This window comes from Oncorhynchus tshawytscha, linkage group LG30, assembly GCF_018296145.1.
Source record: "Oncorhynchus tshawytscha isolate Ot180627B linkage group LG30, Otsh_v2.0, whole genome shotgun sequence".
NCBI lineage: Eukaryota > Metazoa > Chordata > Actinopteri > Salmoniformes > Salmonidae > Oncorhynchus > Oncorhynchus tshawytscha.
In genome coordinates, this window is record NC_056458.1 from 6,492,311 (window position 1) to 6,519,949 (window position 27,639).

The window sequence follows — 27,639 nt, forward strand, 5'->3', positions numbered from 1 at the left end:
GTACAGTGCCTTTGGAAAGTATTCAGACCCCTTGACTTTTTCCACATTTCAAATCAAATCAAATTTTATTTGTCACATACACATGGTTAGCAGATGTTAATGCGAGTGTAGCGAAATGCTTGTGCTTCTAGTTCCGACAATGCAGTAATAACCAACAAGTAATCTAACCTAACAATTCCACAACAACTACCTTATACACACAAGTGTAAAGGGATAAAGAATATGTACATAAAGATATATGAATGAGTGATGGTACAGAACGGCATAGGTAAGATGCAGTAGATGGTATTGAGTACAGTATATACATATGAGATGAGTAATGTAGGGTATGTAAACATAAAAGTGGCATTGTTAAAAGTGGCTAGTGATACATGCATTACATAAAGATGGCAAGATGCAGTAGATGGTATAGAGTACAGTATATACATATGAGATGAGTAATGTAGGGTATGTAAACATTATATTAAGTGGCATAGTTTAAAGTGGCTCGTGATACATTTTTTACATCAATTTTCCATTATTAAAGTGGCTGGAGTTGAGTCAGTATGTTGGCAGCAGCCACTCAATGTTAGTGGTGGCTGTTTAACAGTCTGATGGTCTTGAGATAGAAGCTGTTTTTCAGTCTCTCGGTCCCTGCTTTGATGCACCTGTACTGACCTCGCCTTCTGGATGATAGCAGGGTGAATAAGGCAGTGGCTCGGGTGGTTGTTTTCTTTATGGCCTTCCTGTGACATCGGGTGGTGTAGGTGTCCTGGAAGGCAGGTAATTTGCCCCCGGTGATGCGTTGTGCAGACCACACTACCCTCTGGAGAGCCTTACCGTTGTGGGCGGAGCAGTTGCCATACCAGGCGGTGATACAGCCCGACAGGATGCTCTCGAATGTGCATCTGTAAAAGGTTGTGAGTGCTTTTGGTGACAAGCCAAATTTCTTCAGCCACCTGAGGTTGAAGAGGCGCTGCTGCGCCTTCTTCACCACGCTGTCTGTGTGGGTGGACCAATTCAGTTTGTCCGTGATGTGTACGCTGAGGAACTTAAAACTTTCTACCCACTCCACTACCGTCCCGTCGATGTGGATAGGGGGGTGCTCCCTCTGCTGTTTCCTGAAGTCCACAATCAGTTCCTTTGTTTTGTTGACATTGGGTGAGAGGTTATTTCCTTGGAACCACACTCCCAGGGCCCTCACCTCCTCCCTGTAGGCTGTCTCGTCATTGTTGGTAATCTGGCCTACTACTGTTGTGATGTCTGCATACTTGATGATTGAGTTGGAGGCTTGCGTGGCCATACAGTCATGGGTGAACAGAGAGTACAGGAGGGGGCTGAGAACGCATCCTTGAGAGGCCCCAGTATTGAGGATCAGCGAAGTGGAGGTGTTGTTTCCTACCTTTACCACCTGGGGTCGGCCTGTCTTTAAATTCAAGACCCAATTGAACAGTGCGGGGTTCAGACCCAGAGCCTCGAGCTTAATGATGAGCTTGGAGTGTACCATGGTGTTGAATGATGAGCTATAGTCAATGAACAGCATTCTTATATCGGTATACCTCTTGTCCAGATGGGTTAGGGCAGTGTGCAGTGTGGTTGCGATTGCGTCGTCTGTGGACCTATTGGGGCGGTAAGCAAATTGGAGTGGGTCTAGGGTGTCAGGTAGGCTGGAGGTGATATGGTCCTTGACTAGTCTCTCAAAGCACTTCATGATGACGGAAGTGAGTGCTACGGGGCGGTATTCGTTTAGCTCAGTTACCTTAGCTTTCTTGGGAACAGGAACAATGGTGGCCCCCTTGAAGCATGTTGGGACAGCTGACTGGGATAAGGATTGATTGAATATGTCCGTAAACACACCCGCCAGCTGGTCTGCGCATGCTCTGAGGACGCGGCTGTGGATGCCGTCTGGGCTTGTGAGGGTTAACACGTTTAAATGTTTTACTCATGTCGGTTGCAGTGAAGGAGAGTCCGCAGGTTTTGGTAGCGGGCAGTGTCAGTGGCACTGTATTGTCCTCAAAGCGAGCAAAGAAGTTATTTAGTCTGTCTGGGATCAAGACATCCTGGTCCGCGACGGGGCTGGTTTTCTTTTTTGTAATCCGTGATTGACTGTAGACCCTGCCACATACCTCTTGTGTCTGAGCCGTTGAATTGTGACTCTACTTTGCCTCTATACTGACGCTTAGTTTGTTTGATTGCCCTGCGGAGGGAATAGCTACACTGTTTGTATTCGGTCATGTTTCCGGTCACCTTGCCCTGGTTAAAAGCAGTGGTTTGCGTGAATGCTGCCACCAATACACGGTTTCTGGTTTGGGAATGTTTTGCTGTGGGTACGACATCGCCGATGCACTTGCTAATGAACTCGCTCACCGAATCAGCGTATTCGTCAATGTTGTTGTTGGATGATGCAATGCGGAACATATCCCAATACACGTGATTGAAGCAAACTTGAAGCATGGAATCAGATTGGTCGGACCAGCGTTGAACAGACCTGAGCGTGGGGGCTTCCTGTTTCCTGTCTATAGGCTAGGAGCAACAAAATGGAGTCGTGGTCATTTTGTTTAGGTTACAGCCTTATTCTAAAACTGATTTGTTTTATTCCCCTCTTCATTCTACACACACTTCCTCATAATGACAGAGCAAAAACTGCTTAGAAATGTTTGCTAATATAAAATAAACTAAAATGACATTTACATACAGTACCAGTCAAAAGTTGACACGTACTCATTCAAGGATTTTTCTATATTTGTACTATTTTCTACATTGTAGAATAATACTGAAGACATCAACACATGGAATCATGTAGTAACCAAACGTTAAAAAAAAAATATATATATATATATATATATATATATTTTAGATTTTTCAAAATAGCCACCCTTTGCCTTGATGACAGCTTTGCACACTCTTGGCATTCTCTTAACCAGCTTCACCTGGAATGGTTTTCCTTTCCAAGTCTTGAAGGAGTTCCCACATATGCTGGTAGACATGTTGGTTAAGTGTGCCTTGAATTCTAAAGAAATCACAGACGGTGTCACCAGCAAAGCACCCTCACACCTCCTCCATGCTTCACAGTGGGAATCACACATTTTTTAGATCATCCATTCACCTACTCTGCATCTCACAAAGACACAGTGGTTGGAACCAAAAATATTACATTTGTACTAATCAGACCAAAGGACAGATTTCCACCAGTCTAATGTCCATTGCTCATGTTTCTTGGTGTCCTTTAGTAGTGGTTTTCTTTGCAGCAATTCGACCATGAAGGCCTGATTCACACAGTCTCTGAACAGTTGATGTTGAGATGTGTCTGTTACTTGGAACTCTATGAAGCATTTATTTGGGCTGCAATTTCTGAGGCTGGTAACTCTAATGAACGTATCCTCTGCAGCAGAAGTAACTCTGGGTCTTCCTTTCCTGTGGCGATCCTCATGAGAGCCAGTTTCATCATAGCACTTGAAGAAATTTTCAAAGTTCTTTAAATGTTCCGGATTGACTGACCATTCTCTTTGCTTATTTGAGCTGTTCTTGCTATAATATAGACTTGGTATTTTACCAAATAGGGCTATCTTCTGTATACCACCCCTAACTTGTCAAAACACAACTGATTGACTCAAACACATTGAGGAAAGAAATTATACAAATTAACTTAAGGCACACCTGGTAATTGAAATGCATTCCAGGTGACTACTGGTTGAGAGAATGCCAAGTGTGCAAAGCTGTCAGAGGCAAATGGTGGCTACTTTGAAGAATCTCAAACATAAATCAAAATATATTAACACTTTTTTGGTTACTACATGATTCTATATATGTGATATGTCTTCACTATTATGCTACAATGTAGAAAATAGTGGAATGAGTAGGTTTGTACAAACTTGACAGGTACTGTAAGTATTCAGACCCAACAGTCAGTACTTTGTGTAGGCACCTTTGGCAGCGATTACAGCCTTGAATCTGCTTGAGTATGACTAAGTTTAGCACACCTGTATTTGGGGAGTTTCTCCCATTCTTCTCTGCAGATCCTCTCAAACTCACTCAGGTTGGATGGGGAGCATTGCTGCACAGCCATTTTCAGGTCTCTCCAGAGATGTTCAGGGAGACATTCAGAGACATGTCCCGAAGCCACTCCTGCATTGTCTTGGCTGTGTGCTTAGGGTTGTTGTCCTTCTGGAAGGTTCTCCCATTTCCACAGAGGAACTCTGGAGCTCTGTCAAAGTGACCATCGGGTTCTTGGTCACCTCCATGACCAAGGCCCTTCTCCCCCGATTGCTTAGTTTGGCTGGGCGACCAGCACGTCTTGGTGGTTCTAAACTTCTTCCATTTAAGAATGATGGAGGCAGTGTTCCTGGGGACCTTCAATGCTGCACATTTTTTTGGTATACTTCCTCAGATCTGTGCCTCGACACAATCCTGTCTCGGAGCTCTACGGACAATTCCTTTGACCTCATGGCTTGGTTTTTACTGACATGAACTGCCAACTGTGGGACCTTAGACAGGTGTGCTCCTTTCCAAATCATGTCCAATCAAGTTCTAGAAACCTCAAGGACAAAAGGAAAGGGTCTAAATACTTAAATAAGGTATAGTTTATACATACACACACATTCGCACACAAAAAAAAAGCACTTTGTCATTATGGGGTATTGTGTGTAGATTGCTGAGATTTCTATTTAAATCAGTTTAGGAATAAGGCTGTAACGTAACAAAATGTGGAAAAAGTCAAGGGGTCTGAATAGTTTCCAAATACACTGTGCGCCATTCAGAGGGTGTGAATGGGCAAGACAAAATATTTAAGTGCCTTTGAACGGGGTACGGTAGTAGGTGCCAGGGGCACCTGTTTGTGTCAAGAACTGCAACGCTGCTGGGTTTTTCACGTTTGTGTGCATCAAGAACGGTCAACCACCCAAAGGACATCCAGCTAACTTGACAACTGTGGGAAGCATTGGAGTCATCAATGGAGGCCAGCATATCTTCGGAACACTTGACACACCTTAGAGTCCATGCCCCGATGAATTTAAACTGTTCTGAGGGCAAAAGGGGAGGGTGGGTGCAACTAAATATTAGGAAGGTGTTCCTAATGTTTGGTATACTCATTGTATATGTTAAGAAATGAGATTCACTTGAAATGTCTAATTAAAAAAAAAAAAAAAAACTAAAATGAAACCTTAGGTGTGAGATTAACAAACCAACGTGTTAGATGTATCTGAAAAGCCAGATCCATACATTGTTACTTTATTTATTGGCATAAAGCGTCAGATGGTATTGCTTGTTATCATCAATAAACAGATATGACCAGTGTTTCGGTGAACTAGCCCATCAATTCTGCCACATAGTGATATCACCTATAAACATTTAACATGGCATAAATAAACTTAGTTCACAAGATTAAACATTTAGGATCTAGGTTGTGAGATGTTGGAAACCAACCAGAAAAACCTGGCTTTAACCAGCAAAACAGAATGTTTACTATACTAAACAGGAAAATCTAAACATGGGCTGCTCCCTACACAGCAATGTTTTTCACCTAACAACTCCCCAAAAACGTGATTTTGTGGCAGTCACTCAAACCAGGCTAACATCTCATGATGCTACTGTTCAATCGTTTCTTTAAGATCTGTCATTTTGGAATAGGACCCACTAGCAACAAAACCCATATGAACTGAGCCAACATTGAAAGTAACATAAGTTGAATCTACATAAAGTTCTTCATACATGAGTTGTCATGCAGTCAATATGCTGTTCTGACCTTGTGTGCAAAGTCAAATGGCACGGACATATCAATACGAAAATAGATATGTTCCTTCAGCAATGGAACCAAAAGCGCAAATCCGGACAGCATGGGAAATGAGCAGTGCATGGAAATCAGCACGAGAATCATACAGTACAGTTGAAGTAATTTTGCCAACTGATCGCTTCACAGACAACCCCCCCCCTAGAAATCTATTCTGCTGGAGACATGTTATATAGCGAAGTGCCTAAAATACTAGTGACATTTGCTGCCTCCTACTGGTCTTTAAGTGCACATGCATACATAAAGGCACAACTGCCCATTACACTTGTATTTGTTGGGAGTAAAATTGACAGTGGAGGAAAATAAATGTTTGCTCACAGGTGGACGTAACACACCTGTACCTGATGTGCTATTGTAATAGGAGTGAGCCCTACTCATTAACGGTTTAACGAAATCACTATCAAACCACATTGTGAGAATAAAATAAACTACACCAAAATCCCAATAAGTTCGGGAGAAGTGTGAACAAAGTGGCATGGCACCAGTAAATAAAAATCCTAACAAAAGCTATGGAGAGAGCCAGGAGAAAGTGTAAGAGCTCCTTTTCTTCACAGTACGTATTTTGTAAAGTAGCACCTCGATTTTGTAACGCATCAGGAACAGCAGTCCTAGTGCAGGAAAGTTGGGATCGGGGTGGGAGGTGTCACCCATAGCATGGTCCAGTTTTGGCCAATCAAACCAAAGTGGTCAGCTTGTCTATTAGGTCATCGATGGTGTAGACTATGAGCTTGATGTCCTCCTTTTCTGCCATGCGGTGCTGGCCATGCTTGCGCAAGATGACGTCAACGTCGTTGCTCAGCACACGCTCGGCTAGCTGCATGGAGATGTGCCAGGGTACATCCTGGTCCTTCATCCCATGGATGAGCCTCACCGGGCAGGTCACTGGAATGGGGCTCTGCAGAACACAGTGCTGCTCTGCCTCCTTCAGGAACTCTGTGGTGAACGTGATGGAGCCCTCCTCGTTGTGTTTGGTAGGAACCACCCACTGCCCCTTCTCTTCAATCTCCTTCCTCGCCTAGAATGACAGACAGGTAGCATTTAGACAAAATGCTTGAATTAGATTCTGGAGGTGGAGACATTATCTAAGATGGCAACCATTTTAAAAAGTTCTCAGGAAAGATGTTTTAATTATAATGCCATCTGAATTTTGTTCTTGCAATTTCAAAACTAACTGCATGCATTTCAGAATTAAGGATTTTTTGTTCCCTTTCTTTTGAACCCTCCTTTGGTTTGTTGTAATGATCCATTTAATCAAGTGTCAGTCATGAGGGGAAAAGTGGTCTGTAGAGCTTTAAGGTTATTGACAACTCAAGATGGCTGACTCTGAACGCTGACTCACCTCAATAGGAAGTGTATTGAAGACAGTTACAAAGTGGTCAGCTGCTGTAGAGATGCCAACCATGGCCGCAGTTCTTTCTGGACGAGCTATGGCTGCCAGGCACATCAGCCAGCCACCCATACTAGAGCCAACCAGAATCTGCAACACCAGAATAATTGTCTAGATCAGAAATGACCCTCTAATGATAGCATGGATATCCCTAGTGTAAATAATGCATGCATGGAGGAACCAAAGGCTTCTGCAGGACAAGTAGAGGTATAATAACCTAATATCCTCCACATGGCCATCAGGCCTAGGTTTATTACTAACTCAGTGGTCAATTCACACTGCAATCTGTAACAGGTTTACATAAACTACCATCCCACTATTATACATGAGTCTGTGCAGGTCTATTTCAGGTAATAATACTTTGTATTACACTGGCTGACCACAATTCATCTCATCATAGAAACAGAGGGGAGCGCCTTACTTGTGGCCCCTCCACAAGCTCGTCCAATACATATAGAACATCCCTCTTCCAGGTGCCGACAGTGCCGTCTACCATCTCACCTTCAGATGACCCACAGCCTGTATAGTCAAACCTGGGAAAGACCAAAGACTACATCATCATGATATGAGCAGCTTAGAACTCAATGAGAGCAATGCAGACAAAAAAAAATAAACACAATGGCAACAAGTCTTGACCAACTCAAAGAATGACATGCATACATGCATGAGTGTAGAGAGATCAGACAGCTCTATTTTTCATGACTGAAAACGCTATAGCTAATTTACCTTAGGTAAGAGTGGCCTAGTGATTGGCAGAACTCCTCAAGGGCTTCTGCTTTCTTCCCCCCCATGTTCGAGGCAAACCCTGGCAAGAAGACTACACCTGGGCTCTTCCCCTTCACTTTTCTATAAGCCAGCTTCGGCAGGTCAGGGCGTGCTGCATACTGCACTGTAGACGACTTGTGTCTCACTCCTGGAAAACAGAAACATTACAACAACGTTTTGCATACATTCCCCCCAAACCATTGGGTCAATCTTGAAATACATGATTTCACTCAATGACACAGCTAGCCATGCCCATGTGACTTGGAGATGGTGGTGCTTTTACAATGGTTTGGTTTGTGGTTCCAATTTGTATGCGTCTTGTCAAGTGATGTAGTCCAGTCTCGAGATCACAGAGGGTCAAGTGTTGTAGTCCAGTCTCAAGATCACAGAGGGTCTCGGATGCATTTTTACTCATCCAGTGAGGACTCGCTAGTTCTTCCCGAGACCAGGGGCCTAATTCATAACCGTTGTAAATAGCTGTGTGCCCTATTTCTGAAAAGACTGCGCGCACACACAAATTGAGATTTATAAACCATATACACATGCATGTTGCCCGTTAAATCAGACCTGATGTTCATGCGAGCACAATTTTACAAGCCTTCTAACTCCATCTGAAAAACACCCATCATTCACCTTTTATGGTGACAACAACACCCTTCTTTGCTGTAAACCATGGAAGTATTAGAATTAGGCCAAGACGGTATCTAAAGGAAGTAGCAATGCGAACTGGATCAAATATCGTGAGGTATTGGCAGAATGTTTTTTTGCAGGGGCATTTGCTGTATCGGACTGTTTCAGAAACACAAAAACAATTGCTAAATTGTTTTGGACCTGTAAAAAGATGATTTACATTTACTTTTTCCCTAACCTAAACACGCTGCTGTGCCCTCGAATTCTGAAACATTGACCATGGCCAGCTGAGCAAATGAACTGCAGCCTACACACTTCAATGCAAAAGATCCACTGATTCACCTGTCTAATTCTACTGTTGACCTGTGTTATAAACCGTGCCCCCTTTTCGGATGCATAAAACAAAAACAAATTATAATAGCTTATCTAATAGGCCCAATTAAATGAGATGCGTTGTATGGCTACTTTGTGAATATGAACTCATCATGGCCATATGAGGAAATCAGTCAATTGAAATTAGGCCCTAATCTATGGATTTCACATGACTAGGAATACAGATATGCATCTGATGGGGACAGATACCTTAAAAGAAAAAGGGACTCACAATGGGCCTCAGGATCTTGTCAAGCTATCCCTGTCCATTCAAATTGCCATCGATAAAATGCAATTGTTTGTTCCATAACCCCACCGCCACCATTGGGCACTCTGTTCACCACATTGACATCAGCAATCCGCTCACCCACACAACGCCATACACATGGTCGTACTACCAGATTCTCTAAAATTACATTTGAGGCGGCTTATGGTGAGAAATTAACACTACATTCTCTAGCAACAGCTCTGGTGGGCATTCCTGCAGTCAGCGTGCCAATTCCATGTTCCCTCAACTTGAGACATCTGTGGCATTGTGTTGTGTGACAAAACTGCACATTTTAGAGTGGCCTTTTATGGTCCACAGCACAATGGGTCACCTGTGGAATGATCATGCCGTTTAATCAGCTTCTTGATATGCCACACCTGTCAGGTGGATGGATCATCTTGGCAAAGAGGAAAAGCTCACAAACCGGAATGTAAACAAATTAGTGATTTTTGTTGTTGAGAAATACGCTTTTTGTGCGTATGGAACATTTCTGGGATAATTTCAGCTCATGAAACATGGGACCAACACTATATGTTGCATTTATGTTTTTGTTCAGTGTATTTCACAAGTATAACACCATGAGTCAGAAAAGGAATTTATTCTGCAATGAACATGGAAATGTATTTTTAAACATGTGACTATTTCTAATTATTTTAGAATCCAAAGAAAATATATAGGCGTAGATTTTTGCTCTTCTCACTAACGGCAAATGAATGCATCTTCGTATTATATTTAGCTACATGTTATTTTTTTAATGATTAAGCGTGTCATCATACTGTATATTCCTATTTGCCCAAGTCTACTCCTAGGCTACTTTTGCATTCTTGAAATGCAATACCTTAAACCACTAGAAACTGTGCGTACGAATGGTCTGAAGATTGCGGGAGGAGAAGCACATTCTTACGTCAAGATACATCAAGAGTTTCATAAATGCCAACTTCTACATGATAACTGGCACACGCATGTTTTGGGGCATACTTTGTGGTTATGCAAGGTTTCTAAATGATGCCCCAGTGGAGTAAAAAAATCTGAATTATCAGCCCCAGTTCAGTCAGTGCATAAAAAAAGTGCTTTGCCAAGCCAGAGATCCACACTCATTTCATGACATGTATATCTTATAGCCTATTAAAACCTGGGCTTTTTACATTACTGTCCTTTACTTTTGTTGAAACATATCCTCAAACCTTGTCACGCTCTTCAGAATTTCCTTGCTCCCCTAGAAGCCCGGGGCAAACTGTAAGTTTATCATGGTCTGTATCTATCCTTTACAGACTATGGTTAGTGATCATTTGAAGGGTGACTATTTGCCCTCAATACATATTTCCACCATTCTGAATGGCTATAAAATCCATATGTTCCCCCGGGTCTTGGGTGGTCTCGAACAACACTGGTCTTGTCACACCTTTGACTAATCATGGTCTGTTCTGACTAGCTAGCTAATGGTGCTTTCAAAACAACTCGTAAACTGAATAAAAATGTGTATTTTTTTGTTTGTTGCATAGAGCCTCCTATTGGTCAATTCTGATATTTTCCAAGTGGGAAACTCGGAGCTCATTTTCTTACAAAGAGTTTCCGAGTAATGACTTGTCTTGAAAGTGTCATAATACTAACAACTGATGAATATCTGCTGGCGAGTTAGCCAAGTTAGCTGCAGGCTTGCAATAGCTAGGTAGCTACTTGTAACTAGCTAGCTGCAGGGTGGGATGCAGCTGGCTGATGAAACTATGGCAGCGAACAAAAGAAACGCCTCTACCATCCGTTGTATTGCTGAATGTACAATCACTGGAGAACAAACTGGTGGATCGCCGATGAAGACCGTCCTATCAAAAGGGACTTGAAGAACTGTAATATTCTATGTTACTCTGAAACTTAGCTAAACAAGGACATGGATAATACTCTAGCTGGTGTTTCTATGCATCGGCAGGACAGAACGGCAGCGTTGGGAAAGCTCAAGGGAGGAAGTGTGTCTTAACAGCTGGTGCACGATCTCTAATATTAAGGAAGTCTCGAGGTTCTGCTTGCCCGAGTTAGAATACCTCATGATAAGCTGTAAACCATACTATTTACCAAGAGAGTTTATCTATATTTGTCATAGCTGTCCATTTATCACCACAAACTGAGGCTGGCACTAAGACCACACTTAATTAGCTGTATAGGGCTATAAGCAAACAAGAAAACGCTCATCCAGAGGCTGCGATCCTAGTGGCTGGTGATTTTAAGGCAGCACGTCACCTGTGCAACTAGAGGTAAAAAATATTTTAATCAACACTCTAGACCACCTTTACACCCTCCCCCACACACAAAGCTCTCCCACTATTTGGCAAATCTGAAGCGCTCAATATGGAAGTGGTTCGATGAAGCCGTTGCTAAGCTCGTTTCGCTAGCAGAGAAGTTAGGTTGTCACGATACCAGTATTATGATACTCCGAGGTATCGTGGCAAGGAAGCAAAACATGAAGTGGACAACATTTGAGGAAAACAGTCCTAATGTTGGAAACAAGCAGCCTTGTGTCACCCAGAATCACATTTATTTTCCAAGAACACAATATATTTACACACAATAGGTTTTTAAAGGATCAAAGAGTAAAGTCAGCTTTGTGTTTTCCTTTTTTCCATGGAAAAGTAGGTATCCCAGTATCATGACAACCTTAGCAGAGACTGGAATATGTTCCGGGACTCATCCAATGGCATTGAGGACTATATCACATCATTCACTGGCTTCATTAATAAGAGCATTTGTCAACATCCCAAAGTGACCGTACGTACATATCCAACCCATAAGCCATGGATTACAGGCAGCATCCGCACTGAGCTAAAGGCTGGAGATGTCGCGTTCAAGAAGCCGGTCACAAACCCGGACAAGAAATACCGCTACGCACGCCGACGAACCATCAAACAGGCAAAGCATCATTACGGCACTAAGACAGAATCCTACTATACTGGCTCTGATACTCGATACCTATATGTTTCAAGCAGACTACCATAGTCGCTGTGTCGAAGAAAGCCAAGGTAACCAGTCTAAATGACTACCTCCCCATAGCATTCACATCTGTAGCCATGAAATGCCTTGAAAGGCTGGTCATGGCTCACAACATCACAATCATCCCAGACACCCTAGTCCCACTCAAACATGCATACCATCCCAACAGATGACAATCTCGATTGTACTCCACACTGCCCTTTCCCACATGGACAAAAGGAACATTTAAGTGAGAATACTGTTCAGTGACTTGAGCTCAGCGTTCAACACCATAGTGCCCTCCAAACTCATCACTAAGCTAAGGATCCTGGTACTGAACACTTCTCTTTGAAACTGGATCCTGGACTTCCTGACAGGACGCCCTAAGGAGGTGAGGCTAGGAAACAACACAGCCGCCACGTTGATCCTCAACACGGGGGCCCCTTAGGGGTGCATGCTTAGTCCCTCCTGTACTCCCTGCTTATCCACCACTGCGTGGCCAACACGACTTCAACACCATCATTAAGTTTGCAGACGACACAACAGTGGTAGGCCTGATCACCGACAACGATGAGACAGCCTATAGGGAGAAGGTCAGACCTGGCAGTGTGGTCAACCTCTCCCTCAATGTGATCAAGACAAAGGAGATGATCATGGACTACATGAAAAGGATGGCCGAGCACACCCCTATTCACATCAACGGGGCTGTAGTGGAGCATGTTGAGAGCTTCAAGTTCCTTGGTGTCCACATCAACAAACTATCATGATCATGACAACACCTATTCCACCGCAGGAGACTGAAAAGATTTGGCATGTGTCCTCAGATCCTCAAAAAGTTCTACAGCTCCACCATTGAGAGCATCATCGCCTGGTATGGCAACTGCTCGGCATCTAAACGCAAAGCATTACAGGAGGGTACATCCCTGAGGCCAAGCTTCCTGCCATCCAGGACCTCTATACCAGGCGGTGTCAGAGGAAGGCCCTAGAAATTGTTAAAGGCTCCAGCCACCCTAGTCATAGACTGTTCTCTCTGCTACCACACGACAAGCGGTACCAGAGTGCCAAGTCTAGGTTCAAAAGGCTCCTTAACTTCTTGGATATAGGGGGGCGCTATTTTAATTTTTGGATGAAAAACGTTCCCGTTTTAAACAAGATATTTTGTCACAAAAAGATGCTCGACTATGCATATAATTGACAGCTTTGGAAAGAAAACACTCTTGACATTTCCAAAACTGCAAAGATGTCTGTGTGCCACAGAACTGATGTTACAGAAAAAACCCATATAAAAATCCAATCAGGAAGTGCCACATTTTTTTAAACCGCCTCATGGCAATGACTCCTTATAATGGCTGTGGAGGAGCTAGGAGTCAGCTTACGTTTTCCCCAAGGTGTCTGCAGCATTGTGACGTATTTGTAGGCATATCATTGGAAGATTGACCATAAGAGACTACATCTACCAGGTGGTCGCTTGGTGTCCTCCGTCACAATTATTGCGTAATCTCCAGCTGCAGTATTTGGCGTTGTAGTGACTGCATTTTGGAGCTATTTTGGGTTTTTTGCATTTTCTTTTTTCTTAGCCAAAAGTGATGAACAAAACAGAGCTATTTCTCCTACACAAATAATCTTTTTGGAAAAAATGAACATTTGCTATCTAACTGAGAGTCTCGTCATTGAAAACATCCTAAGTTCTTCAAAAGTAAATGATTTTATTTGAATGCTTTTACTTGTTTTTGTGAAAATGTTGCCTGCTGAATGCTAGGCTTAAAACCTCTTAAGCCTACCCCCTACTTTTTCGAACATTCTGTTAAAAATCGCGCAACATTTTGGCGTCCTGCTACTCATGCCAGGAATATAGTATATGCATATGATTAGTATGTGTGTATAGAAAACACTGTAACGTTTCTAAAACTGGTTAAATCACGGCTGTGACTATAACAGAACGTCTGTTTCATCGAAAAGCGCAGGAAAATCTGATCACTGGAAATGGAAAAAAATATCCATGCGCCACTTCAACCCATTGTTAAAGGTGAACCGTATTAAATGAGGCCGAGGTTGCAGTACCTACAGCTTCCACAGGATGTATAGAGTCTTCTCATTTGATTCGGATTTGATTCTTGGTAGAACCGACCAAAGGGAACCGATTCCCTCCGACCACCAACTTGATGCATTGGCTCGGTGTTTTTCCGGACATTTTTTCCAGACGACCAGCTATCAAATTTACATCGCCTCCTGATGATTTTTATCGCTTATTAACGTGTACTAATACCTAAAGTTGCATTAGAAAAGTATTTCGAAGTGTTTTGTGAAAGTTTATCGTCGACTTTTTAACTTTAAAAAAATGACGTTACGTTATGAAACGCTATTTTTTTCCGTTTATCACACAGTCTTCATAGATCGATATCTAGGCTATATATGGACCGATTTAATCGGAAAAAAAGACCCAGTATTGATTATGGGACATCAAGGAGTGCCAACAAAGAAGATGGTCAAAGGTAATGAATGTTTTATATTTTGTGCGGTTTGTGTAGCGCCGACTATGCTAATTCTTTTGTTTACATCCCCTACGGGTCTTTTGGGGTGTTACATGCTATCAGATAATAGCTTCTCATGCTTTCGCCGAAAAGCATTTTAAAAATCTGACTTGGTGCCTGGATTCACAACGAGTGTAGCTTTAATTCAATACCAAGCATGTGTATTTTTTTGTTTGCGTTTTAACTAATACTATTAGCGTTTAGCGTAGCGCATTTGCATTTCCAGAGCTCTAGTTGGGACGTCTGCGTCTCAAGTAGGATCAAGAGGTTAATGCTATGCTATGCAATACTCTTACACAAATGCTTGTGTAGCTTTGGTTGAAAAGCATATTTTGAAAATCTGAGATGACAGTGTTAACAAAAGGCTAAGCTTGTGTTTCAATATATTTATTTCATTTGCGATTTTCATGAATAGGAAATGTTGCGTTATGGTAATGAGCTTGAGGCTATGATTACACTCCCGGATACGGGATTGCTCGACGCTAGAGGTTAACAGCTTCTACCTCTTAGCCATAAGACTGCTGAACAGTTAAACGGCTAACCCGGACTACATACATTAACAAAAAAAGACGCTGCTGCTACACACTATCTATGCAGTCACTTTACCCCTACCTACATGTACATATTACCTCAATTTACCTCGACTAACCTGTAGCCCCGCACATCGACTCAGTACCAGTGCCCCTTGTATATAGCCTCGTTATTGTTATTTTATTGTGTTACTTCAGTTTATTTAGTAAATATTTTCTTAACTCTTATTTTTCTTAAAACTGCATTGTTGGTTATGGGCTTGTAAGTAAGTATTTCATGGTAAGGTTGTATTCAGTGCATGTGACAAATAAAATTTGATTTTTGACATCAGCTCAGACAGATCCAGCTCAAAGGCCCAGCTCATGAGCTCCATCAGAAGCAGATATTAACTTAGATTGGACAATTAACTTGTTACTGAAAATGTTAGTGCATCAAATAGCATTCGTTCTCTTAGTTAAACGATTCGGTTTGATTAGACATATTGTTCCTGTATCATATCTCATCTAGATGTGTTGAATCATATTGAAAGGGCACGATGCACATCCCTACTAGACTCCACTTTTCCTCACTCATTTTCTTTTCCTCTGCTGGCCTTGGTTAATTCCTACCACATACAGTACCAGTCAAAAGTTTGAACACCTACTCATGCAAGGGTTTTTCATTATTGTTACCATTTTCTACATTGTAGAATAATAGTGAAGACATCAAAACTATGAAATAGCACATATGGAATCATGTAACCAAAGTATTAAATCAAAATAAATGTTATATTTGAGATTCTTCAAAGTAGCCACCCTTTGCATTGATGACAGCTTTGTACACTCTTGGCATTCTCTCAAACAACGTCATGATGTCAGTCACCTGGAATGCATTTCAATTAACAGGTTTGCCTTGTTAAAAGTTAAATTCAACAAATTATTTCCTTCTCAATGCATTTGAGCCAATCAGTTGTTGTGACGAGGCAGGGCTGGTATACAGAAGATAGCCCAAATAAATGCTTCAGAGTTCAATTAACAGACACATCAACTATTCAGAGGAGACTGCATGAATCAGGTCTTCATGGTTGAATTGCTGCAAAGAAACCACTTCAAGGACACCAATAAGAAGGAGACTTGCTTGGGCCAAGAAACATGAGCAACGGACATTAGCCAGGGAAAATCTGTCCTTTGGGCTGATGTATCCAAATTAGATTTTTGGTTCCAACTTGTGTGTCTTTGTGAGACACAGAGTACATGAACAGATTCTCTGCATGTGCAGTTCCCACCGTGAAGCATGGTGGAGGTGGTGTGATGGTGCTTTGTTGGTTACACTGTCTGATTTATTTAGAATTCAAGGTACACTTAACCAGCATGGCTACCACAGCATTCTGCAGCGATACGCCATCCCATCTGGTTTGAGCTTAGTGGGACTATCATTTGTTTCTCAACAGGACAATGACCCAACCCACCTCCAGGCTGTGTAAGGGCTATTTGACCCAGAAGGAGAGTGATGGAGTGCTGCATCAGATGACCTGGCCTTCACAATCAACCAACCTCAACCCAATTGAGATGGTTTGGGATGAGTTGGACTGCAGACTGAAAGAAAATGAGCCAACAAGTGCTCAGCATATGTGGGAACTCCTTCAAGAATGTTGGAAAAGCATTCCAGGTGAAGCTGGTTGAGAGAATGCCAAGAGTGTGCAAAGCTCTCAAACTGCTACTTTGAAGAACCTAAAAAAATATTTGTTTACCACTTTTTTGGTTACTACATGATTCCATGTGTTAGTTCATAGTTGTGATGTCTATTATTCTACAATGTAGAAAAGTAAAACCCTTGAATGACTAGGTGTCCAAACTTTTGACTGGTACTGTATGCCTTAACTCCTTTTCTTTCCTAGATTCCTTTCCTCACTACCTTTCCACATTTCCTAGCTCCCTTTTATTCCTTCATCCTCTTTTCCTAGATTCGTTTCCCCTCACTTTTCCTCCACTACTCCTTGCCTAGCTCCCTTTCTACTGGATGTTGTTAATCATTGGAAAGGAAGCTAAGACAGCAGAGTAAGGAAACTAGGTAATGAGGAAAGGGAGCTAGGAAAGGAGATAAGAAAAGATGGGGAACGATGATAGAAAATTGAGTTAGGGAAGGAAGATCACTAACCGACTTGGGTTTTTGAAGCAGTGATTTTGTAGAAACATTGATTAATTTTGAAAATCTGTCTAGTTAGCTTGTCAGTAACAACTCAATGTTTTTCGTTATGCATTTAGCAATAAGCAAAAGTTAGCTAACTATGCATTTAGCAGTAAGCAAAAGTTAGCTAACTAGATTGCTAGCCGCTAACGTCAGCTAGCATTGGGCAGAGGTATTAGAAAAAGAATCTCTGCTTTAGGTAGCTAAGTTAGCTGTTACTTTGTTCACTGTATTTTGGTTGTAAAGTTAACGTTAGCGCCACCTGTATAAGTTGTTTGTGGATGACTGGAATAATTATACGTTTAATAGTTGCGACATAAATCAAACGTGTATAGTAGCTAGCTTACTCACCGGAAAACGTAACAGGTTTTCTTTGGACATGTAACGTTAATTGGAAAATCCTGCTGAAATGCCTTGCTAGTGGAGACGCCATTCTGTACTGCGACGGAGGGGTGAGGAGGACAAGATTCCGACTGAATAGTTCGACTCCTGCCACACCCTACACTGGAGGGAAAACGTGGGTTTGTGTGATCTTGCTAGCTAGCTGCTTCTTCTTATTCACTGGTATCATGGAGTTCGCACATTTTGTTTGTGCATGCCGCCATCTACTGTGCGGGAGTGTGTGGTTATATTTTGTGAAACAAAAATAAAAAGGAAGGGGGAAAGGAAAAATGTGCACCACCAACTAACCCTACACCGATAGATCGCTATTTAAAAAAAACATTTTTTAATCAGAAAAATAAACACCACCCCATTCCACTATTTTGACCCTAACTGACCCTACACCAGGCAAACAGCCTGGGTGGACAGAAGTCTATAGTTCAACACACCTTGTAACTCTTCTGCAGTAAAACCTCATTACACCCAAGTACTTCTCTGCAGCTGCCACCGCAACATATATTTTCTGTAATTTTACGTTCCACTTCTGCGGTACAGTTGATAACCATGGCAATGAATGCTAAGAAGCGAACTTTACTGAAGCAGAAATTCGTATCACTCTGTATTGGCTTAGGTCTACTACTCACCCTTGACCCATTATCCCCTACTCTTCACTGCCTCGCAGCATATGACACCTGTTCTGCTCTGACCCTGGCAACCTCAACCTGTCTCTCTTGCACGAGCACTTCTGATCTCCAGCAACATGGGCACCCCCAGAATTGGCACATACAGTTTTCTCCTCTGATACTACACATTCCTTTATCCCATGCCCTCCTGCACACTTCTCACATCTCAGAATCTCCCTCCTACACACTGCTGCAACATGACCATAAGCTTGGCATCTGAAACACCTTAGTGGGTTCGGCACAAAAGTTCTCATGGGATAACTGACAAATCCTAACAAGTCCATATCGAGCTACCATCACCGATTTAACAGTTCCCAAATTATTTTCTACCCATCCTGAGACTACATATGGGTCAACCAAAATGCAAGGTTATCCATGGTTATCCTTTGCATGACCATCGGGGTGAGGCTCTTACTCAGAGGTCTTCACCACACCTGCCACCACAGGTAATTCATCCTCATGCTCGTCAGGTTCAATTTCTGAGCCATCAAAGACAGCAGGGTACGGTTTGTACTTGGTGCAATTCTCCCTGAACACACATCTTCCCGCTGCACTCGGCTCTTCTTCTTCCTCGCTGTCCATAACCACATCTATCCAATCACCACGTGCATGCATGTCTTCATCCGCTGTATTGTTTGCAGAACACGCACTGAGGGCCTTTCTCCAATACCCAATTTCTGTTCCTTAGCCCAATTTACTAGTCTGGCTATCCCTGACCTCTCCATGCTCACAAAATGTGGGCTGCTCTATATCTTAGAGCCTTTAAAATGGCAAACCAATCTAGCTAGTTAGCTAGCCTACTGAAAAAAAATATAATTCTGCCCACTTGAGCTGACCAGGAAAAAACTCTGGGCCCTAACGTTGCTTTTAAGACAACTGCGAACTTCGGAGAAAAAACGAGGTCAAATCCTGAGGCTACGTGAGGCTTATTTGATCTAATAGAAGTTTTGTAATGGTTAGGTTGTTATGAATCCACTGCTATAAGTGGGTGCACATTGTATTTTGACAACTTAAAAAAAAAAAAACTTTATGTAGTTGTGCCTGTTGTCGTAGAGATAGAAAGAGGACTCATCATGGATATAACCCGCTTTAACATGGACGTTGCCATTGAGCGCTTCCACCAATTTAAAGTAGTCAACTGGGTTGGTATTCCTTTGAGTTGGGAGTAGTCGGCCAATTATGAAAAATAAAATGTACTACTTTAAAATGGAGATCGCCTCAGTGGTGCTGCACATGCTGTCACAGACGTTATACCAATTTCAAGTAGAGTAAAGAAATGTGGAGAGTCTGTATATTAGTGGTATACAATTGAGTCTGTTCCATATCTGACCATACCGCTGTGGTGAGATCCGTAGGAATACTGCTTTAGGAGCACTTATTTCAAACAGTGTTCCGTAAGCCACGCCCCAGTGGGCAGAGCTAGGCATGTTGCACTGGGACACGTTTTAATATGATGAAAAGCCTCTTAATTTACAATGGGGTGAACTGAGTGGAGGGGAATCGGTTGTCCTCTTGGAAGATGGCAGAAATTGAAAAATTGAGGAAAATGTAACATATGAGTAAATTGCACAGAACTTTTGGAAGCCCTGGAAAAGGAAATTGAATGTGATGAGAGTAAGGATGAATTAAATGCGGTGGCAGGTGCAGTGATGATCGCTGAGAAGGAGCTGAGTGTAGAGGGAAGTGATGTGATGAGAAAGGTTGGCGTCAAGTGCAAAAAGAGAGATATGTGTTCCAGTAGTTCAGAGATGGAACCTGAAGTGAGTGAAGATTAAGTACCTGCAGTGAGGACCACTGAGTTCGAGCCTCATCCCGATGATGACATGGATGATTCCGGCCCAGTGGGAGTGAGATTTGTTGAGAGAATGGATCCTTGTATTCTTGCTGATCCATATGTAGTGTCAGGTTTGGTGGAGAAGAAGTTCAGGACTGTCGAGTTGGTGAAAGTAAAGAGAAGTGGACTCGTGATGATTTATTGTTTCTTCTGTTCAGAGGGAACGGGCACTCTCGCCCACGTGACTCGGGACAAAAACTGTGACTTGCTTTGCTCTCCGGACCAGGGTGCCGCTGAAAGGAGGGTGGCATTAAGTGTTGAGGAAGATCAGCTGAAATGGAAGATTCCTGGTGTCTGTGATGCCTGCCATTTGGTGCGACGCAGATCCAGTGGAAAGCCTGGTGAAACGGAGAAGACATTGTCTGTCCTGCTGAGTTTTGATGCAGTGTCTTTGCCTGACAAGGTCAAGTTAGGATGTCAGTTATCCTGTGAGAGCTTTGGTTCCGAAAATACTACAGTGTTTTAGGTGCCAAGCTTATGGTCATGTTGCAGCAGTGTGTAGTAGGGAGACTCCTAGATGTGAGAAGTGTGCAGGAGGGCATGGGACAAAGGAATGTGTAGTATTAGAGGAGAAAGTTTTGTGTGTTAGCTGTGGGGGTGCCCATGGGGCTAGAGATTGGAGGTCCCCGGTGAGAGAAAGGCAGGTTGAGGTTGCCAACCCAATCCCAAAAAAGAAGAAGAAGAATTTACAATGGGTCTGCCGTGGTTCTGTGTGGCCTAGTTAATCTAATATATTTGAGACTAGTGTATTGCAGTTAATTTTGTCTTTGACTTAATAAGTAAAATATATTTGAGTAGTTAACAGGGAAACAACAACGAGTCCCAGACAGTTTACAATAGAACATACCAGAAGGGGCATCGTTTACTAGGCTACTTATTGGGATCATGGTCACCACCAGTGTTTGGAATACATTGAGTTTGTTGACAAAACAGACCATGGGACACCTTTTCACACAGAGATTTATTTGTCAAAGGTCTGCGGTGGGTCTGTGTAAACTCTGTGATTATATTGGAGACAGGTTTATAGCAGTCAATGTCATCTATTAATTTACTGTTATAGTACACAGAACAAAAATATAAATGCAACATGTAATGTGCTGGTCCCATGTTTCATGAGCTGAAATAAAAGATCAAGGAAACGTTCCATGCACACCAAAAGCGTGTTTGTTTACATCCCTGTTAGTGAGCATTTTATCCTTTGTCAAGATAATCCATCCAGTTGACAGGTGTGGCATATCAAGAAGCTGATTAAACAGCATGCTCATTACATAGGTGCACCTTATGCCGGGGACAATAAAAGGCCACTCTAAAAATGTGCAGTTTTGTCACACAACACAATGCCACAGATGTCTGAAGTTTTGAGGGAGCATGCAATTGGCATGCTGACTGCAAAAATGTCCAGAGCTGTTGCCAGAGAATTGAATATTAGCCTCTCTAGCGTAAGCCGCCTGCAACATCGTTTTAGAGAATTTGGCAGTACTTCCAACTGGCCTCACAACTGCAGACCACGTGCGGAAGAGTATTTCTGTCTGTAATAAAGCCCTTTTGTGGGGAAAAAAATATTCTGATTGGCTGGGCCTGGCTCCCAAGTGGGTGGGCCTGAGCCCTCCCAGGCCCATCCATGGCTGCACCCCTGTCCAGTCATGTGAAATCCATAAATTAGGGCCTTATCATTTTATTTCAATTGACTGATTTCCTTATATGAACTGTAACTCAGCAAATTCTTTGAAATTGTTGCATGTTTTGTTTATATTTTGTTCAGTATATTTCTAAGTAGCAGCCATATCAGCCAGGGAAACTAATTGTTCTCACTTTATGATAGAACATTTTTCTGCATGACTGTGGCGCTCTTTACCTGAATTGTAAGGATTTTCTTGTGAGCACAACAAAACTACTTATTTAGCTCAAATAGAGATAGAATTAAATGTTGTTTTCTTTGAAAAGATGGGCTGAGTTGAGAATAGAACATTCCGTTTTCTGCCTGAGTGTGGCACTATTTACCACAATTTTCTGGATTATTTTGTGACCAGTACAAAACGATATACTTATTTTACTCAACTAGAGATTTAAATAAATGGTGTTTCTTTGAAAATATGGGCCTGGCTGACATGAAAGACATAAAAACATTAAGGGGAAAGGATCTACAGACACAGAGGCTGGTAATCTTTATGCACATCTCTTTATTTACAATGCTCAACAAAGGATCAATTACCGGTGTAATCATATAGCCTACCTCAATTTTTTAAAGTCGAATTTAAAAAAATGTCCCAAACAACAATGCATTGGCAAGGCAATTCAAGCGAAGCTAATATGCAGTGATAATGTATTGGACCTATAGTTTACTGCACAAACCTCATTGCTACAATACTGTTTTAATTGGTTATTGTTGCATAGGCTTACGTTTCTTAAATCGTGTTAAAAAAATGTGCTTGCATTTTCACTCAGAAAGTGATCTTGACTCAGAAAAGGTTGGTACACCGCTGTTCTACACTTTTCCCTGTCAACACTATCAACGTTTGCCTTTACTATAGCAATTGTGATTGAGACATGATATTTTGTTGTAGGCATAGCGCATCCGAGTAGGATTCTATTGAATTGACATGCACTCCTCAGCCCGCACTCTACACAGACCGATGAGCCATAAACAATCAGAGCTGCAGTAGGCCTATATGCAAATAGATCATTACCATATACGGATCTGTGCCATTTACTTTGAACTAGATTGTGATTACATCATGAGCGGTAATGAGTATATGCGCTTGTTTTGAGATCAAAGGGAGAGCTGCATGTAGCCAGCCACCTGTACTCATTTTGATCATATAATTTGCTAGTTAGTGAGTTGTTAGCCCAGTAATAGATAACTTGTAGTCAGCAATAGGGGAGTGATTGCTTCCTATAAGAGCACAAAACTTGTACATAAAATTGGGTTTACTTGATAGCCACCTACACAAATAGCTAGCTAGAACAAAGTGTTAATAAGACATCTTTGAAAAGCCAGTCTGGTAAAGAGCTGTTTTTTTTTTGTCTTAAATGGGCAATGTTGTATTTTGAGATAGGCTTGAGTAAGCCAAGTAGCCAATAGGCAGAGGGCAGCATAATTTGTCTGATTCTCTGTAATAATGGTATGAGAATAATAATGCATTTTATTTTGTAAAAGTGGTTTCTTGCATCAAACAACACAACAGCATTTTCAGTCACCTCCTTGTCTGAAGGACAAGTGGATAAACAGGTCAATGTCAAGCCCTGCATGTTTTTTTTTCAAAAGTCTCATGGAATGTAGGCCTACATTGAACACCACACATTGGCTGCTACAGTGGGCTGATTGAACAGCTATTTCCATGTTAACATGTTATGGGATGCATTTGCTCCATTTTCTGATGATAAGAAACTCTGGTTGGCCTATATTATGGTCAAATAGCCACAGTCCATGGCCATGTGTAACTTAAAGGGGGTACAGACACTCTTATACAGAGCAATTTACAGTAGTGAGTGGATAAAATGTTTTGTACCAACTGAGCCACACTGCATTTTTGTTAACAATGGAAGCCAGCATTGTAAATAAAGAGATGTGCAGAAAGATAATCAGCCTCTGTCTGTGGATCCTTTCCCCATAACGTATTTTTCTTGGCAGCCAAGCCCATCTTCTCAAAGAAACACAATTCATTTCATAGTTGAATAAAATAAGTTGAGTAAAATCAGGAGTCCATTGCTCAGTCCTTGTTTCGTTTTCACTTATTGTTACCTGGCAAATAACCAACAACCATGGATATCCACAAGGAGAATAAGGTGAGGAAACAGTCCATGTCAGCCAGGCTCAGAAAATACAATTTAATTCTGTCTATTTGACCCCCCCTACCACCACCACCACCACACGCACACACACACATTATGAAATTGCCCCCCCAAATGGTGCAACAGTGTGCTTTAGGACCATGCGGACTCATGCGAGCGGTTGGGTAGGCTGTTTGGTGTGTTTATCCAACTGGATAAAAAAAATTGAAATAAAACATAAAAAAATATGTCCCCGCACTTCTAAAATCAAACGGTGCGCCCCTTTGTTCTATTGCAAACTGTCCACGACTCGTTGTTGTTTCCCTGTTTAGTACTCAAAGATATTTTACTTATTAAGTCAAAGACGAAATGAACTGCATTGATCTCAAATATATTAGCATAAGGCAATTATAAAGAGCCATGGCGGACCCATTGTAAATTGAGAGGCTTTTCATCATATTAAAACGTATTCCAGTGCAACATGCCTACCTCTGCTCACTGGGACGTGGCATACGGAGTGCGGAATGCTCTTTGAAATAAGCGCTGGTATCGCCATATTCAAACGGATCGAGTTATCTCACCACACCGGTGTGTCAAGTAAAAGGATTATTAGACACAATCCTTAGAGTATCCAAAAAATATATACCAGAGGACACTTCAACAGGTGACTATCCTGGGAAATAAAGAAAAGGGAGCACTGTTTCGGCATATATTTATTGACGGGACATGAACAGGCCTACATTTCGGCATGAACCGCCTTACATGCTGACCACACCGCCAGTGTCGTCTGTGCAAGCGTTTCAAAATACATTTACACATACATGTTATTCAATCATTGCACCCACACTGCCTTGCGCTGCAAGTCCTGCCTCTCCCATTTCCTCATTGGTTTTTAGGAGCATATACCCACCTGGGTGATTGAAAGAGGAACTGAGGTCCACACTCCAGTCCAGTTGGTGGTGGTAATGCACCTTAAAGTTGGTTGCCAACAATGCACCTTAAAGTTGGTTGCCAACAGCCACATAAAGTCCAAAGAGAAAGAAGAAGCCTGAAGGAGGAGAGATTACTAGAAAATAACTTGATTTACTCTTTTATCTGTGGATTAATTGTCGGAGTAGAGGACCTTGTGCATTTCAGGTAAAATAACAACCCAATGTTCATATCCCAGGACAAATTAGCTAGCAACAGCAAGCTAGCTAGCTAAATTTCCATAAATGTTTAATGGTTTATGACCTGTCCCTAAATGAATATAGTTGATTCAGAGATCGTTTTGACATTTCAACCTGCGTGTCCTGATCGTGTCTGGTGTTGGTGGACAAAATCAACATGCACACGATGGCTCACACAGACGCACGTGCACGAGCGGTGTGGTCAGCGTGTTATTCCGAAACGTAATGTCCAGTCAATAAATATTGAATGCTTTATTTCCCAGGTAAGTCACCTGTTGTCACCTGTTGAGGTGTTCTATGTTTTTTTGTTTCAAGTCCCTCAGTTTTTGTTTCAAGTCCCTTTTTGTTTTAAAGCTTAGCTGAAGCGTGTTTATTTATCCCTTCCATACATAGGCTAGTCTACTCTAGGTAGGTTCAATCTGTTCACATATCAGTGGGTTTTCTAGACAGGCCACCAAGTTACCCCCAATCTATGGTGCTTCTGCTGCCGTATTGAGCGGCATTATCTGTTTTGCATTCCATAGGAAAATCTTCCGCAATAAACAACTTGACTGATCTCGTAGATCTAATTCAGTTACCTATAAAATATATACCAATCATCAGCAGATCCTTTGGGCCTCGATTACTTCAGATGCATTTTCCTAATAGATTATTCTGAGGGATATGGGGTATAGTTGTGACAGGTCTTAAAGGTAATATATTGAGACCTGCACATTACAGTGGGATCAGTGTCCCGATATCGGGACAGTTGCTGCTCAATATGCGAAATGTTGCTAGAATGGCGTTGTAAACAACAAATGTCAAGAAAGCTTAAATGATTGTTAATCTAACTGCAGTGTACAATTTACAGTAGCTATTACGAAAAAATACCATGCTATTGTTTGAGGATAGTGCACAACAACAAAGCACTTTTATCAAGGCATCTGGTTTGATACATTCACCTCTGATGGTAAATAATGTATTTACATGCAGTTATCTTGCTCTGATTTGTCATCCTGAGGGTCACAGAGATAAAATGTAGCATTATTTTGTTTGATAAAAATCTATTTTTACATCCTAACACAATCCATGTTGTATACAGCGTTTTGCATGTATTCTGACTCTTTCAACTTGGAACAAAACAATTTATGAAATCTAATCAGCTGCTACTGCTATCTCTGGCTTCGCACCCAACCCCTCATACTTATTTTCCACCATAATTTGCAAATAAATTTATTAAAAATCCTACAATGTGATTTTCTGGATTTTTTTTCTCATTTTGTCTGTCATAGTTGAAGTGTACCCATGATGAAAATTACAGGCCTCTCTCATCTTTTTAAGTGGGAGAACTTGCACAATTGGTGGCTGACTAAATACTTTTCTGCCCCACTGTACATTAATTTCACATCTCCACAAACGTCAAAGTGTTTCCTTTCAAATAGTATCAAGAATATGCATATCCTTGCTTCAGGCCCTGAGCTACAGGCAGTTAGATTTGGGTATGTCATTTTAGGCGGAAATTGAGATGTAGGGTCCTTTCCAGAAGAGGTTATTAAAGATAATATATTGAGACATGCACATTACAATATTAGCTGGCTAAGCAAGCACACAGTGTCCTTCGCTCCCGCCTGTGGAAACACCTGCCCTCGCCATCATCGTTAACAAAACCGCGGGAAAACAGTGCCCGCCTCTTCTTCTTCTGTGAGGTTAATCGGCGGTTGGCATCCAACGTTATGGTGCATTCCCGCCATCTACTGTACTGGAGCGCCTCCCGCCTATGTAATGGAGTCATAGCATAAAGATTGACGAATAGAAGTATAAAGAGGGGTTCCTGCAGATGCAGGACATTTTATGTTTGTGCTTTTCTAATAACTCATTTCTGTGTAGTATTTCTGTGCTTTTCTAATAACCCATTTATGTGTTCATGCAAGTGACTGATTAAACAAATCCTCACTATCAGTATCTGCAATTTGGCAGTACGCCCAGACCCTTGTTTTGAGAAAGGGATATCTGAGTTTCAAGGTCTCAGCTTAGAAAGAAGAAGCCTTGTGAGGTATTGGTCTTTCACATGCATGAAGAAAGCTTTAATGTGCATTACTGATGAGTGATGAATAAGCTAAATTATGCAAATATCACTTGTCTGTATATAAGAGAACTAATGGGACTGTCCCGGTAGAGCTCCTGATCGACATGTGTACTTGGTGCATTGAGTTGGTTGGTTGTAGCCCACCACACTCAATCTTATTAGTCTTCAGAAGTGAATCCAAAAACATATAGTATAGACTATGTTTTTTTTTTATTGTATCTCACCAGAACAGACAACTGATAATGTGGATGTTAGTGATGTTGACTACATTTTTCACACTACCACGGCCACTATGACAGGACTCCCTGTTTCAGCCTTAACATGTATTGTTTGAAATCAAGTCTACCTCCATATCCCCACAGAA

At 41.8% G+C, this 27,639-nt stretch overlaps 1 protein-coding gene across 1 annotated transcript; it reads right to left on the reverse strand.

Annotated features, from left to right (window-relative positions):
* Nucleotides 1-5,189: 5,189 nt before the first annotated feature.
* Nucleotides 5,190-17,937, reverse strand: LOC112228918 (palmitoyl-protein thioesterase ABHD10, mitochondrial). The gene is made up of 5 exons (XM_024394690.2): nucleotides 17,724-17,937; nucleotides 7,878-8,064; nucleotides 7,573-7,684; nucleotides 7,104-7,241; nucleotides 5,190-6,779 (listed from the first exon to the last, which is right to left on the reverse strand). Exons 1-5 carry the CDS (start codon nucleotides 17,803-17,805, stop codon nucleotides 6,438-6,440), a joined length of 861 nt encoding a protein of 286 aa, XP_024250458.1. The 5' UTR covers nucleotides 17,806-17,937; the 3' UTR covers nucleotides 5,190-6,437.
* Between the last annotated feature and the right edge of the window lie 9,702 nt (nucleotides 17,938-27,639).

Excerpts from the sequence above, each read along its gene's own strand:
- LOC112228918 (XM_024394690.2), bottom strand. The coding sequence starts at position 17,805 with ATGGCGTCTCCACTAGCAAGGCATTTCAGCAGGATTTTCCAATTAACG. Across the intron at positions 8,065-17,723 it reads AAAACCTGTTACGTTTTCCG|GAGTGAGACACAAGTCGTCT; the intron begins GTGAGTAAGCTA and ends TCTGTTTTCCAG. Across the intron at positions 6,780-7,103 it reads TCAATACACTTCCTATTGAG|GCGAGGAAGGAGATTGAAGA; the intron begins GTGAGTCAGCGT and ends CTGTCATTCTAG.